This window comes from Rhinopithecus bieti, unplaced genomic scaffold (assembly GCF_001698545.2).
Source record: "Rhinopithecus bieti isolate Rb0 unplaced genomic scaffold, ASM169854v2 scaffold_6380, whole genome shotgun sequence".
Taxonomy (NCBI): domain Eukaryota; kingdom Metazoa; phylum Chordata; class Mammalia; order Primates; family Cercopithecidae; genus Rhinopithecus; species Rhinopithecus bieti.
In genome coordinates, this window is record NW_016806642.1 from 12861637 (window position 1) to 12878968 (window position 17332).

Below are 17332 nucleotides of genomic sequence, written 5' to 3' on the forward strand. Positions count from 1 at the left end.
GCGACAGAGCGAGACTCCGCCTCAAAAAAAAAAAAAAAAAAAAAGAATAATGTTGCACTCAAATAATAACACAAGATGATTAAGAAAACCAAGGTGTCACGAAACAAGTCGCAGACATAGAAAATTCTATTTAATCCAGCATTCACTCATGATGAACATGTCTGCAAGTTAAAACAAAATGATTCTAATTTTCAATCAGACTCTCCCAACAACCAGTAAGAGAAAAGGAAGTGTTAATTATTAACTACCCTAATTATGGCATTCTGGGACAATATTTTCCTAAAAAATGTATTTCCCAAATTTGCCTTTTTTCATGGGATATTAAGTTTTTTAAAATGAAAAATTAATTTGGGCAAAGTTCAACAAAGTTATATGGCTTTCTTTTTCACAGAAAGACCTGTCAGTCTTTAATGCTGACATCTACTGTCATCTTCGAGGGGAAGAGTAGCATGCAACATTTTTCAAACTTAGTCCATGCAATCCTTTTTCTGTGGAGCATCTCACAGGATATACTTTGGGAAATGCAGTTCTAGAACTACATGGAGTTCATTTCCATGATATAACTAAGGCCTTATCTATAACCTAATAATAGAAGCTCTTCTCCCAAGTGTTAACTGGAGGAAATTATTCTTAGCCCACATCTACCTACCACATCCAGAGTTTACAAGACTGAAATGTAGAAATTTGGGGTTAACAGCTGATTCTTTCCCTCTATCTGCCCATGAGCAACAAAAAGCTGCTGTAACAATGTTCTAGCTCTAATTGTGCTGGACTGCGTCTCCTGAAATCTTCTCTCTAAAAACCAACCACCTAGATTCACAAAATAACTGTTTTAAAAACATACACATAAAAGAACCCAAACTGTGACCATTAGTTCTCCTAAAATTCAGTAGGTAAATATCAAATTACAGCTGTTCATAAATACTGGCAAGAATTAGAAAACAGTAAATAAATTAACTCTTACAAAACATGGCAATCATCCATATAAGGTAATTTTGATATGAACAATTCTTTAATATCTGATGAGACTAACGGAGCTAAAACACCACTGGATTCCTTCTGTTTCTCTGCCTTCAAAATTTTTGTGGATTTTGTCATTGGGGTTAAGTAATCTGATTAGCTCCTTATTTCTAAGGTAATTCCATTCATAATCAGGACAATATTATGAGGTGGCCGTGGTTTTCCCGAAACAGGTGTGTGCCCATTTGGAGAACCCAAAATATGTCATATCTATAATGCACATCAGGCTAACACAGCAGGACTGCTTATCTCTATACAAATAATCACAGCATCTCAAAGGGTAAAAATTACCCTTTGGTGCCACAAGATGGCAGTCTTTCAATAATTAAACCTTAACTATCTCAAATTGCAACCCGCCCTCATTCCCAAATTGGTGAACGATTCTTTTACTTTGATATTAAGAAGTTGGACTTATAAGTTACTTAACATCAGTTTTTAAAAGATCTGCAAAGCCATATGATGTGATACAATGCAAACTCCTAATTCAAAGAATATTTAAAGATAGACACACTTGTTTTTCCACTAACACATGAGAAACTTAGTCTAATATTCTCATTTGCTTCTTGGTAGAACATACATTACTTTTGGCAAAGAGAAACCTGTCAAGGTAATGTCATTTTTTTGTTTTCAAGAGCTTAATGTTTTTTAGGGTAATCCAGGTAAATCAGTGTTAATTACAACATAAAAATAACAAATGAATAAATACAAATTAGATAAATTACACATAATTTAAAATTAAATACTTTTACTAAAAGAAAAAAAAATATAATCATAAACTATTATCTACCCTGCTGTAGTTTGTGTTTTTTTAATCTTAAAAAAAACCTGCACAAAGCAAAACAAAACAAAACTGGTTTTGCTTAAAAGCACTGGCGTGTGAATACACATATTTATTTACTTAAGAGAAAAATTTTTTCTTGATGTTCAAAGCTTCCCTGCCCTATCAGGTTCAACAGTGAAGGTCACAGCCTATCAAGCTTTGGAAGTGTACAAAAGCCCTTAGGGCCAGAAGAGTGTTTTCAAACTTGGAACTAGAAAAGATTCAAAGCTGTACCCACCAACCACTGAGGATCAAACAATGAACAAAGACAAGAGTGACTAGGGTAGGTGGGGTGAAGGGAGTGGCTTGCCATGAAGAATTAGCATTATGAGATGCACCAGGACCCTAACACCTAACACACAAAATAAAGATCAAAGATAATTCTCATTTAAGGGACTGTTGATACCTTGCTTTGTTTCATTTAACTACTTTATCACTGTTGGTGAAATGCAAAAATAAATAGAGCCAAACGAATTTGAGAAAGGTAGGTTTTGAAGACATTTTTTAAAAGACGTAAGTATATGTAAAAGACAAAAGTTGTTGCAATTCCAGGTGTTCCAATACTAATTTGAAACTTGAAGGCTCTTAAGATAAATATATTATTCAGGGAAATCTCAAGATAAAATCCTGAGTCAGTTACAGCTGCTTTTAAGAAACCTGAAAATTGTGGCTACTTGTGACATGACCACAGTCCTCCTGTTGAATATACTAGGCAGTATTTGTAAAAATACCGTTAAAAGAACTTGGCTTCTGAAACCTTGGGGGCAGGTTTTAAGATTTCAACATTTAAATATCTTACTCGTGGTTCTTTTACTTTTAATCTTCTTTTGTTAAAATAAATTGGGGGCATACACAGCATAAAGCCTACTGAAATTTAGGAAGTAAACTGGATTTACCTACACCAAACAGTAAAGCAAGGAGGTGTTGCCAAACCACCCTTACATTGAGATGGTTTGCCAGTGTGGTGTGTTAATCATCTGTAGTGAACTCATTATTGTAATTAAAAATCTTCATCAATATTAACCTATTAAAGATACTGCCTATGTGAATTTATCATAGGCACAATAGAATTACAGATTTCTACAAGTAAATAAGATGTCAGAGATTTTGTTTTCAGTAATTTCAATGTCCCCTGGACATAATTCATGTCTCTCAATTAGTATTGCAGTGGATACTATCCAAAAGTAAGATAAAAATTTAAAGAATATATCTGATTTTCATAGTGCAATAACAAAGAAACTAGACACAGATCAACGGGCTAAAGTAGTAATCAGACTGGCACACATTTCAAAAAAATCCATGGTGTGACTGCCCAGGCGAGGTGAAACTGAAGACAATGTGCTTCCGGTCAAAGAGCCAGTGAGAGAGCCAGAAAGTGAATGGCTCTCTGCAGTTGTGGAATCAAAACTTGATCTTGGTCTGTGTAAGCCAGCAGCAGAACAGGAACGCTGAGGTGTTGAGGAACCAGACCTCTGCTCCACTACTTCGTCTGAAATGGACCAAAGAAGAGCAATTTATATGAAAAGTATACATGCCCAAGCCCTTCCTATGAATTTATGATATTCAGAATATTAAGTAAACACATCTGAGCAAGGGCAACTTAATAATGAATGTCATGTTTCAGTGTTTTAGAAGCACAGTCCTCTTCCTTCCAACAATCATAACAAACATAGCTACACAACACGTGCACACAGCCAAAATGTGGCCTCTAAGTCCTCAAATCGGAGTATTCGACATTGATACTGGAATCAATCAAACTGATATTTCTTCATGTGAAGAAAGTGTATTCTTGACAACTTATTTTCTTCTAGCATATCAAAAAAAAAATCATTAAGGTAAAAATAAAAGTTACCATCATATATTGTCTTGGGGAAGTGGGGGGCAAAGTGAGAGAAATCTTGTTAAAACTGCAGATTCTACAATTCCCAGGACCAATCTCCAGAAATTCTGGTTTGACAGGTCTGGAGTGGTCCCCAGGGATCTGTGTTTTAATAACAACATGTAATTTCGATGAAAGAGGTCTGGGATCCATATAAACACTACCATACATATTTGATGGTAGTTCAAGAGTAAAATTTAAATCCTTTCTTTAAAACAACTTCCTTAACTCTAAACTCAGTTCCATTTTTGTTCCATCCAGCACCTGACCCTTGGTTTATTCTGGTTTTATCCCACTTGGGCCTCTGAAATGAATAATCAGATTTGGTTTACCCAAGTTTAATTCTTGGCACACACTAAGTTCTTGGACATGACAATTTTCCCTGACGCCTTTGGCTCCTTGATTGCCATGAGTACCTAAATCCAACCCAAATCCCAATGGAGACCTATTTGGTCACCCTGGCCACCCAGGATGAGGAAAGGTGATGAAGGGGTAAGTTTAGACACTACAATACTAATAAAATATGAATGGAGAAATGTGACAAAGAATCTGACAAATCAGTTAATTTTAAAAAGTGAAACCTACTTCCCTGTTGTTCCTTACTTCTGCTCCACTGCCAACACTTCAAATGATTCTTTTATGCCACGGAGATACTTCTTGTGGAAAGATGCCAGGTAAGAGGTATTCAACATGTCTTTCATCCTTTTCACCTCACTTACATTTTGGTTAAGTCTAAGATTACTTAAAAACCAGTGCATGACCTACCCACCGGATGTCTTCGAGATGATTTTAACATCTGGTCAACTAGTGCCAAGTTTTATCTTCTCAGAGCTCATGCATGCATAGCTTCCTTACCATCAATGCTTTTAAAGTCCAAAAGATAGCTCCTGTTATCAACCAGGTAAAGTTGTAAGCTCATTTTCACGTAATTGCCAGTCACTGGATTTTTTCTTCTTACACGAAGATGGTATGCATTCACTACCTAAAGTGAAAATCAATAAAATAACCAACTACAAAGTATCTCCCTTTTATGCAAAAAAAGGTCAAAACAAGTAATTAATAGGGGTGAGGTAGGAAAGGAATATCTGAATAATTTTTTTATATTACTGGTAGTTTACTTTAGTATTTATTTAATCCCCACTAGCAGTACTGTATGGCAATTAAGATTTAAAGGAAAAGCTACTTGAATAAATTTGGGGTACTGAAGAAAAAAGTGAAAGATAAAAGGAAAAGTTAAAGAGAACCCAGAGATTACATCGGGTCTAGCTTTCACTCTAGATAAGCATCAACTCTAAAACATCAATTATAATTTGGTTGCCCAGTCTCTGCTTGAACATGTTCATGGATGATTGTGGAGTAGAAGGAACAAAGAGGACCAGGCACGGTGGCTCATGCCTGTAATCCCAACACTTTGGGAGGCCAAGGTGGGTGGACTGCCTGAGCCCAGGAGCTTGAGACCAGCCTGGGCAACATGGTGAAACCCCATCTCTACAAAAACATACAAAAAAAAATCAGCCGAGTGTGGTGGCAGGCGCCTGTAGTCCCAGCTACGAGGGAGGCTGAGGTGAGAGGATAGCCTGACCCTGGGTTGCAGTGAGCCAAGATCACACCACTGCACTCCAGCCTGGGCAACAGAGTGAGACTCTGTCTCAAAAAACAAACAACAACAAAACAAACAAACAAACAAACAAACACTGCATTGAAGGTTCTGGATTTTCAAAACATCTGTGGTACTAGTTTCAAAAATGTTTCAGTATAGAATTTTAAAATGTTAACATTTCTTTTTTAACTAAATACGACTGCTTCAAAACAAAGAGATCTGTTTTTTAAATGATTTTAAGAAAATATTCATTTCATGTACAGATAATAAAATGAAAATGACTGATTTATGTGAACATGTCAAATGCATATTTATGTGGTAAGTTTGCACATTTTTCTTATTCCTTTAAAAGTTCACAATCCTCAAGAAAAACAGTGAAAGGCATATCCGAAAAGAAAAAATGCCCCTCCCCACACATATATTCAAATAGAACTGAAATGAAATTGAGCACTAATTTTGAAGAAAAGCAAACTGTGGCCTGAGAGTAAGGAAAATATACTATAAGTATTAAAAGCACTAGCCAAATAAGAGAGAATATCACAACTTGGAGAAAAGTGTTAATTGACTGAATAAATATGTCCTGATATAATCTGTACTGACCACTAGCTATTACAACCACCTGCCTCTGTTCCCTAAAAAGAAAAGAAAAAAAAACCTCCCTAAAAAAAAGAGAAAGTAAAAACATACTATCTTTGAAGACACTCATGATTTTTCATTGCTATGATGTATGCTGAAACCGATAAGCTATTTTCTCAGGTTTCTAGTTGATTACTTTTTTCTTGACTAAGAACACTGCTATAATTCAAAATATGTTGGTTCCCAGTATCAACCACTTTTCATCCTTACAGAGGTTGTTTTGTTTTTAATGTGCATGGCATGTTATTAGAAAAAGATGGGCTTAATACTCAACTCAGGAGCTCAGAGCAGCTTACAATATAGTAAAATGGCTTCTACAAATGATCTTATTACATTATAATTTCCTACCTTCCATTCAAAATCCAGCTGCTTCATAGCTCGGTAAACTTCAGCCATAATGTCATATGGTTTGCTCTGACTTCGGATCCCAAGATGCCACTTGGCTTTTTTCACGGCTAAAGATTTGGGCTTAGTCGTATTCAGTGCATCCAACGGACATCTTGCTTTGGGGCTGTCTGCTATAAGAGGTGGCATCCTTTCTGGATGAGGTTTCAGGCCTGGGGGAATATGCATGGCACTATCATCCATAAAAGAACCAGACGGAGGACTAGAGGCGAGGTAGAACTCACTGGCTTGGTTCATTATTCTCCGATTGTCAATGATAAGATGATAAGCCACTGCAAGCTGGTCTTGAGGGTCACCACTATATAAACTGTTCATTACTTCTGATTCTGTACATTCAAATTTTTCACACACTTCTTTCACAGCCTCATCATCAATGACGTTAGCATCATAGGAAGGGTCTTCAGGAAATAAGTAACTGGGCAAATCTTGTTTAAACCATTCATGCTCTCTAGGAAAAACACCACAATACACTATTGTAAGACACGCTTTGGCAAGTCCAAATAATTTAGACATAGGGCAATATAATAGAATATAATCAAAAGATCTGGTCTCTAGACCTAGCTCTGCCACTTACTAGCTATGTGATCCTAAGCAAGTTAATTACCCACTATCCCTGAATAACTATGGTTATTAAGATTTGTCATTTGGCCGACATTTTCTCAAAAATGAAAAAACAATCAGCAATATTTGTTGCTAATGATAAAATTCAAGCTTTCAAGCAAAACTTTTGTATGATTTGTATGAGTTTCACAGCTTCTCATTACTTAAAGACTTTCTGATAAAGTTGGTGTTAATAATAAATACACTTTTTTTCTTTTCCAACCACTTATCTGAGTGAGGTCAGACCTTCTTTACACACTTCAACTAATACAAAATAATGCAACAGATTGAATGAAGAAGGTATGAGAACCTAGCTGTCTTTGATATAAAGTCATTCTTCTCACAATTTTTTTTGGAAAATATGGTTATTTTTCATGAAAGATGTATCATTTAACATGTAGTGGGTTTATAGATATTTTTAAGTAAATTAAATATTTTCTTCATTTCTCAGTTTTAATTCTAATACAGTAAATATTGACGGATATAACCTGCATTTTTAAAAATCCCCCTTGAGGTCTTCAATAAGTTTTAAGAGTTACAAGATTTTAAAATCAAAATTTTGAGAACTGCTCTCCTAAGCCTTATTTTCCCACACTTCTGGGCCTTTGCGCTTGATGTTACTATTGTTATCCTAGAATATCAAACCATTTTCATCTAACACAAACTACTCCTTCGAGATTGTTCAGGCATTACTACCTGGTAGATTTGGGCATCCCATAAGTTCAGATGAAAACATATTTTGACTGAATGTCTTCTATTCACTGATTAATTTATTTTTGAATATTTACTGAGGACATACTATGGATAAAAAGAAATTCCTCACAAAGATTATATTTTAGCTGAATAGAGATTAAACAAATATACATAAAATATAGTTACAAACATACAAATATGCAAATCCTGTGATAAAGATTGCAAAAGAAATTGCATAGAGTAAAATGAGAGTATATAATTTAGAACGAGAGGTAGGTGATCAGGGAAGCCACTCTGAGTAATATTTAAGCAGTCACTAGAATGATCTGAAGTCAGTTAGGCAAAGAGTTGCAGAACAGATATTCCCAGCAAAAGAAACAATATGTGCAAACACCATGAGACAAAAAAGAGTTGTGCTGTGCTCTAGGAACTGGAATGAGCTCAATATCATGAAAGCAGAATGAGCTGTGAGATGGAGTGCCAAATGAAATCAGATATTTCTAAGAATTGTAGGCTATGAAAAGGAAATCTCATGATTTGAACTGGTGGTTGATGAAAATCATTGAAGGATTTTAAAGAGACAGGGTAACAAAACCTAATTATCATTCTGTAAAGATCATTTTGTTTGTGGTATAGAAAATAAATTGAAAAGATAAAAATGATGATGGTGAAGCTAGTTGCAATAGTCCAAGTAGGAAATAATGGTGTGTCAGGACCTGAGGATATGTACAAAGATAAAAATTCTACAGCTACCAGATTTTTCTATCACAACACATTCTTCTAGTTGTTGATTTTTTTTCTTAATCTTGCCCAGTAAACTGATAGCTTCTTGAAATAGTGACCATACCTTATTTAGCTCTACCCTCCTACCTAGTAAAGAGTAAATGCTCAATAAATTCTGCATCTATGATAAATAAAGTATGAACACAAAATTAATTCATTCATGTGTTTATTGGCTATATAATAATATTAAGCCCCTATTAATGTTCAGCAATAAAAATAACTTGAGATAGATCTTTCCTCTCTCTCTATGTATATATATTTTTTGAGACAGAGTCTCGCTATGTCACTCAGGCTGGAGTGCAGTGGCTCAATCTTGGTTCACTGCAATCTCTGCCTCCCAGGTTCAAGTGAGTCTCCTGTCTCAACCTCCTGAGTACCTGAGATTACAGGTGCGCACCACCACACCCAGCTACAAAAGAAGTAAAAGAAGACAAAAAAAAGTTACCTGTCTAATATTTTGTAAATATCAATGACAAATAGAAAAGTTAGACACTTTCAAAATAAACTCCAAAAATCTATTATTCCATAAAACAATAAAATACCAGCAAAAACTGTGAAAATCAACTTTGGAAATTCACCAAAGGCTTGCAACAATCTGAAGACGGTTTATTCAATAAAAATGGCTAAATCTCAGTAAGAAAGGTGAGATTTGTGGCTTTTTAAGTTGTCCTATATCCATTTCCCTTTGTCCAGCTCCATGGCAGCCTTGAAAACCAAGAGCCTCATAATCACAGAGCTGAGAAAACAAGGAGCTTAATAACCATTGGGGCATTGGGGTAGGGAGAACAGAGGAGCAGAATAGTTTAGAGCTCCCTGAAAATCTTACCATGAGAGAACTGTCATTATTTTACATGTCTAGCAGTTCTCTAGGAACCTCCACTCACAAGCCTGGTTTTTACATGACCTGACTCACAGCTTACTCCTGCAAACAGCCTTCTCCCCAGGGCATTTGTTAAAAAAGAAAAAAAAAAATCAATGGCAACTGTCTAACACCCCAATTACCTGAAGCAGCAGTGAAAGTTGGGTAAACAAAAAGCTGCCCAAGACACTTAAAAGGAAACATTAGGAAATACCATTTCCAGAGGGGTCTTTGGAAAGCTCTGATATATTGCTGGGACTCAGAAAGGGCAGAAACAAATGCAGGGTTGTGTGCTTGCCTGAGAAAAAACTGAAACGGCCATAATTTCTCATCATTGGCAGATTTTGAGGCTCTGCACAAGCAGGAAGTGAAGGCTAAGGCAGAGTTACAACTGAGCACTTGAGGATATACCCCAACATCACACAGAGCCCATCAGCAAAGGATGGGAGACTTATTAGATCACGGCATTTAAGGAAATTTGTATCTAATCATTAGCTGATCATTAAGCGAACCAAAGAGAGATTTCAGTAGCCATATATAAAAAAGGATACAGATTTTACAGAATCAGATCAGAAAATCACTAAATGAACAAACAAGAGCAGCAGTAACAACATAGAACGATTATAAACTCTAAGTATACACACCCAAGAGAAATGAAAGCATAGCCATACAAACTGTGTATGTAAATGTTCATAGAAACAGTAGTCATAAAAGCCACAAATTAGAAACAATTCAATCTTCATCAACGAATGCATAAATAAAATGTAGTACATTCATACACTGCAATATTTTTCAAGCAAAAAAAATGAAGTACTAATACATGCTACAGTAGGAAAGTACTTTGTAAACATTATGCTAAATGACAGACGTCAGATACAAAAGACCACATACTGTATGATTCCATTTATATGAAATGTTCAGAACAGGCATAAAGACAGAAGGTAGATTAGTGGTTGCCAGGGGATAGAAGGAAGGGGAAATGGGGAGTGACTATCAGTGTGTATAGTTTCTTTCAGGGATAATAAAAAAAAGTTCTGGAATTAGATGGCCGTAATGATTGTGGAACTTTGTGAATATATGAAAAGCCAGTGAATTATACAATCTAAAGGGATAAATTTATGATATGTGAATTATATTTAATTTTAAAAAACAATAAAGAAACAATCTAAATTTGATTTCCATTTCATTAATTTAGTCAAATGCCACAATTTCTCATAATAACTGTCAATTTTAAAAACCATCCTTCTAGCTTTTGATTTTCAAGAGTCGTTTTCTGAACTAACTCTACCAAAGTGACCAGTAACTAGGATGCTTATGAAGGTTCATCTGAGACAAAAGCAATTCACTTCACATAGGCTATTATACAGCCATCAGAAATTATGTATTTCTATCACTGCTACCTGATACCTGAAATTGATATATGACTTAAGGTTAGATTATAAAGACTATCAACTTTTAGAAACCTCATGATATGCCCAAATTTCTTTAAGTGCAGCTAACAGGTTTTCAAATATTCCCTCAAAAATAATATTAATAGCTAATATGTTCTAGACATTGTTCTAAAAGCTTTAATTATATTAAGTTGAATATTTGCAGTTTCTGATATTCAATCATTTTTAGACCTACTTAAATGACAATTTCACGTTTTGATCTATGACTGCTTTCCCCAAAATTCTAATATACGTGGGAAGTAACTAAGTTGCACATAGCTAACAAACAGATGCACTGGGATTTGTGCTCAGTTGAACTTCAGACCTCCCACTTTAACTATGATAACATTAATACTATTACTAAGCTTAAGATAGCTGGAGAACACAAAGTTGTGCTTTCCATGAAGATAATATCTATCTTGTTTACCACTATATTCCCAGCACCTAGCACAAGACCTTGCACAGAACAGATGTGAAATAAATATTTGTTGAATGAATAAAAGCGAAAATGGTTAAATAAGCAAATAAATATGAAGATATATTTTCGAACTTCCAATGGCTATCTTACAAGAAAATAGTAGATGTACAAAAATAATATTGAGACAGTAAGTATGTAGTAGCATAAGAGATAAATAAAACATGATAGATTGAAAGAAGGATGGATATCACCAAACAGATGTAACAATTTGGAATAGTGGAAATAGCACAGGTTTTGAATTCAGGTTAAGTTCCAAGTTGAGCCCCAGTTGTGCTTCTTATTAGCTGTGTAACTTTCAACAAACACAGATTTACTCAACATTTAATATGTGTTAGATCTTGTGCATTTTGCTATGAATTAATAATCGGTCCCTAATTTAAAGTAATGCATAATTTAATAGGGGCAAACAGATACATAAATCATGATATAACCTTTCTGAGCTTCAGTTTCATGGTTTATAAAATGGTTTCTATCTATCTATGAAAAGTTAACGCAATAATGTAAGTCAAGCCATAAAGCAAAATGCTTGGTATTGTGTAATTCTTCAATAATTAGTAATTCTTTTCCCTATTGAACTATAGTTCATCAAATCAATAACTCCCAAACATTGGCCAGGTGTGGTGGCTCATGCCTGTAATCCTAGCACTTTGGGAGGCTGAGATGGGAAAACCGCTTTAGGCCAGGAGTTCAAGACCAGCCTGGTCAACATAGCAAGACCCCATCTCTTAAAAAAAAAAAAAAAAAAAAAAATTAAAACAATGGAAAGAATTCCCAAACATTAAAAAACGGAATATAGATAAGTAAGTAAATATATGTATAAGCAAAAAAAGATGAAAACTATAGATTCAAGTTATCATATTAAAGTACAGAGATGAATGATACTTTCATGCCATCTACCTATGTACAAATTACTCTTCCCAGTAAATATATTTACATTTTTCTTCTGAAGTCTATAAATATGCAAACATCTGTTTTAAAGCAACAAATCAGTATTATTACCACTTTTTTTTTAATAAAAAAAATTTTTAATATAGATGGGCTCTCACTATGTTGACCAGGCTGGTCTTGACCTTCTGGGCTCAAGCAGTCTTCCCATCTCAGCCTCGCAAAGTGCTGGGATTACAGGCATGAGCCACTGCACCCAGCCCATTATTATTCTAAACGTATATGCTGACACAAGCAGCTGCAAATATATCAGCATGTCTGATTTTCTAAGAAAAAGTCAATTAACAGAAGTATATATGCTAAAGAACTATAAAGACAAAGGGCTTTTTCCCTGCTAAGTTCATTTTCATAATTAAATCTGGTGGCTAATTTACACTTTTACATTGTTATGCATGGGGTTTGGAACACTGGGAAAGGCTGGGAAAAGAAAATGATACATAATTGCAAAAAGAATCATCAGTCCTTGCCTGCATGAAATCAGCAGCAGTCACATAAACAGCTATCTCAGCCATCATTTAAATATTTCAAAGGTCAGAGGTCTCAAAAGAGTCTTTTCTGGGACTGGGTGCAATGACTCACACCTGTAATTCCAGCATTTTGGGAAGGCAAGGTGGGTGGATCACTTGAGCCCAGAAGTTCAAGACCAGCCTGAGGAACATGGCAAAACTCCGTTTCTACTAAAAATACAAAAAAATAAAATAAAAATTAGCTGAGTGTGGTGGCTCGTGCCTGTAGTCCCAGCTACTCAGGAGGCTGAGGAGGGAGGATCACCTCAGCCTGGGAGGTTGAGGCTACAGTGAGAGTGAGACCCTGCCAAAAAAAAAAAAAAAAAAAAAAAAAAAAAAAAAAAAAAGTCTTTGCTGGCTAATGAAGAAAAGGGGAAGAGTTCTGGAAAGATGTCAAAAGAACATGTTTGTAAACAAACATGGATGAAATCTTAGGTAAGAACAAAAAACCTCTAAGAAACATGCCTTGATAAGTCATAGGCAGAATGCAATGAATCATCTTGCTACTATGAGACACAGGTGTCTGATACACAAAGGTCATATTCATAGGCGCATCAGCAATGGCACTTTCCAAAGTTTCTCACGTGACACAAAAGCCTTCACAGTAAGCCAGTTAGCAGCCATTGAATTAAAATACTTAGCAAAACTTTTCATGCTTTATGTCTTTAACCATATGTAAAATACATAAATCTCACCCTATTTCTCCATTTGAAATTTCTTCAGACACTTTCTAAGCATACCATCTTTCCAGGCCTTTTAGCATTCTACAGTCAAAGATGAATAAGACACACTGTCTACCCTGGTATCATAATTTAAGAGAGAAAAAAGACACACTGAGAAATAACTAAATACTGGATGAGAATTAAATAATAAAAGCATTAACAAAATGTTGATAAAACAGAAACGGAAGCACCTGTGGAAATCCACAAAACGGGTGGCATGAACTTTAATGGATGAATGGAATTCTAGCAGGTCAAAAAAAGAAAACGGAAAAGGCATCAAGGCAAAGTGAATAATATGAACAAAGACATGAAGGCATAAAATCTATGTTAGGTTTGAGAAACAAGGACAAGTTCAATGTGGCTGAAGCACTGGTACTAGGGGTGAGGTGGTGAGGGCAGGAAATGAGACTTTGGGAGAATCATTCAATTAACATTATTATTATTCTTATGAGAAAATATGCAGAACAGAAACAAAAAGAATAATCACCTTATGTCTTTGATAGTTGCTCGTTTTAGTGGATCAACCTGCAGCATATGCATCAGGAGAGTGGCGACAGAACGATTGAGATATTCTGGGATATAAAAGACACCGCCTCGGATCTTCTTAAATAATGTAGGTACATGCTCATCATCAAATGGGAGGGTGCCACAAAGAAGAGCATACAAGATAACACCACAGCTCCATATGTCAACTTCAGGACCTGCGTACAATCTACGAAAAAAGATGACGACACAAACCTGAAATGCAAGTATCACTTTTTCCCTCTCTATGTACCCTACTTCTATATATAGGTAGTCTACATTCAGTACATATTCATTTCCAAGGTCTTTAATGAAGTCCACGGCCGCTCCCCAGTATTCAATGTTTGTTCCCCAAAGAGAGTAAGGGGGCTAGCCAACTACTATTCAAGTCTGCCAGTGAATAGGGTATTTTTATTTGTCACAAATTCATTTAACTGAAACATACTAATTAAAAAATATAATACTTTCTGTGGTTGATTTTTGAGGGGAACAAAGTAGATGGCCATGAACTTGAAAAAATACTATAGTGTACAGGTTAAGTCTTTTTCCCAAAGAACTATTACAAGAAAGAAAATATACACATAATATACACACTTAATAGAATTTTTACCCCAGCACACCTTTAAAGAATATTTAAGGTCGGTCACGGTAGCTCACGCCTGTAATCCTAGCACTTCGAGAGGCTGAGGTGGGTGGATTGCTTGAGGCTACAAGTTTGAGGCCAGCCTGGGCAACACGGTGAAACGCTGTTTCTACTAAAAATACAAAAAATAGCCAGGGATGGTGGTGTACACCTCAGTCCCAGCTACTCAGAAGGCTGAGGTGGGAGATCACCTGAGTCCAGGAGGTGGTAGAGTGAGTTGAGATTGTGCCACTGCACTCTAGCTTAGGCGACAGAACAAGACTCTGTCTCAAAAAAAAATATATATATATATATATATATATATGTGTGTGTGTGTGTATGTGTGTGTGTGTGTATATATCTATATATATAGAGAGAGAGAGAGATTTAAAACATTAAAGTACTTAATTAGTACTGTGTAGACAGTATCCGTATCACATTATCCTGAGTACTTACCACTTCCATTCTCATCACCTCCTAGCTCATATGACTAAAATCAGCTTTGATCCAGATAACCTATGCTTATAGTATTATTCCTTTTTTCTCTTACATTTCGACAGCATTACAATTCCCATGATAGCATATTACCATACTCAAACCTGGGTCTGTGGTAACGAAGTAAATCTCTACTATTCTAATGAAAAGAATATAATCTGTTTATATAAAAAATGGTGATTGTTTTCCAAAAGAAATGGTATGAATGCCACATGTGCGTATAAATCTAGCAGCCACAGTGGAAATATTTGCTGTATTCTTCAAACTCCTTGCAATAGACTGAATGCTTATGTCCTCCTAAAATTCATGTGTTGAAATTCTAACCCCCAAGGAGATAGTATTAGGAGGTGGGGACTTTAGGAGGATGATTAGGTCACTAGTGCAGAGTTCTCATGAATGGGATCAGTGCCCTTATAAGAGCGACCCCAGAGAGATTCCGCGTCCCTTTCTCCATGTGAAGTTACAGTGAACATCGGTAGTCTATTAGGAAGCAGACCCTCACCAGACCTGCTGGCACCCTGATCTTGGACTTCCCAGACTTCAGAACTGTGAGAAGTAAGTTTCTGTTGTTTATAAGCCATCGACTTTATTGTATCTTTCTTATAGCAGCCCACATGGACTAAGATAATCCTGTATCTGCTATTTGCAATAATACTCTTACCATATTTTCTCTCATAGGATTCAGTTAACTTTCAAAATCACACGTTGATCACTGTAGAAAGACTTGAATTTACCATTGCAATCTGTATAAATATTTTTATAATGTACCAATGAAAAACTTACACGAGTAACTACACAATCTCTACTTGTAGTTTAATTTCATGAAACAATATTGTCCCCCAAAATCTCATTCTTCCAAAGACAAAATATAAAACAATGCTCTATATACATCGGAAAATATGCAAGGTATTATTAAAGAACTATATCTAATAAATAAATAATGACACTAGCTTAAATTTAGCAAATTGTTACTCTCTTATCTGCACTTTTGTAAAATGAAAGATATGTTAAATCAGGATCCACTTCAATTATTTTTCTAATGGGGAAAACTTCGTAAGTATATAATGACATCTAAATGAAATGTTTAACATTTTAAATATAACCATTATCCCTTTAACAATGGAAAAATAAATGAACAATCCATTTCTACCATGTTAAAATCTTACCTTCCATAGAGAATATATTATAATTAAATGTTATCAAAATGACCTCAAGATTACAAAAAGCTTATGCTTCACTGATTATTACCTGCCTGAGATGACTTCAGGTGCTGCATAATTTGGAGATCCGCAACTAGTTCTCAGAAACTCACCATCTGACATCATATTAGATAATCCTAAAAATAAAAGTAATGTTTACCTGGTGCTAGATATTTTTAAAAGTAGATAAAGTCATATAAATATGAGCAAAATTTCAAGTCCTTGATCCTGCATACCTCATTGTTTTTTTTAGTGCTAAAAAAAAAAAGAAAAAAAAAAAGGCAGTGGAAAGCATTTAACTGGAAAGAGACCATCTCAGAGTGCTTACACTGTAACAAAAAACTAAAGCACATCACATGTATGAGTGAAACTAAATTTCCTTTCTAAATAAAAATGTTGATTCCCATCACAAATGAGGTTATTCTGAAGCATATTGACTTTCCCAAACATGAAAACATCAAAATATTATTTACCTTTTCCATAGTCAAGAGAATAAAATACAGACTACTACTTTTTTGCAAAATCCTCTTTAAATTCTATAATTAGAAACCAGATGGGCCCCAACTCATGAAGAGATTATGTTTCAAAAGCTAATTTAGAAATATTTAATTCAACATAGAAAATATAATCTATTGAACCAAAAATCTAGTTGAGCTATAGTACTAAATAAGTTTCACGATTTAGACAAGGAAGAGAAATAGAGAAAGCAATTTCCTAGTTTTTAGATTAAAGACAAGGTATAGACCACAAATAGGCAACAATAGCTGGTACCTTTCTATCTCTCTCTTTAATCTCTCATTTCCTAGTCTTTTTCTCAAATACCCTATTAAGGCATCCTTTCCACATACGTTTATCCCAGAAAGTGTTTGGAGTATAAAAATCACATTTTATGTGCCTTTTACCTCTGACAAAAACTATTCTCTAATGAAGTTATTAGATGTTACCCTAAGGACCTCTTTGTGGATCAATTCAGAAGGGCTTTTTTCCAACTGCAAGCAAATTTTCAGGTACCTCGGTTTATATGCATTCATCAGGGAAAGTGCCCATACTTTCATGAGATTTTCAAAGAAGTTTGGAACTCCTCCCCTCTCTTCAAAAAAAAAAAAAAAAAAAAAAAA

General features: G+C 35.1%; 1 protein-coding gene across 1 annotated transcript in view; it reads right to left on the reverse strand.

Moving 5' to 3' along the window:
* Positions 1-381: 381 nt before the first annotated feature.
* Positions 382-17332, reverse strand: part of PRKAA2 (protein kinase AMP-activated catalytic subunit alpha 2) — a 66026-nt gene continuing 49075 nt past the window's right edge. Inside the window, exons 5-9 of the mRNA XM_017877266.1 lie at positions 16264-16351; positions 13864-14088; positions 6304-6808; positions 4575-4701; positions 382-3329 (exon numbers count right to left, since the gene is read on the reverse strand). Of these exons, the coding sequence (XP_017732755.1) occupies positions 3091-3329; positions 4575-4701; positions 6304-6808; positions 13864-14088; positions 16264-16351 (1184 nt within the window). The 3' untranslated portion in view covers positions 382-3090. The remainder of the gene's footprint in view (positions 3330-4574; positions 4702-6303; positions 6809-13863; positions 14089-16263; positions 16352-17332) is intronic.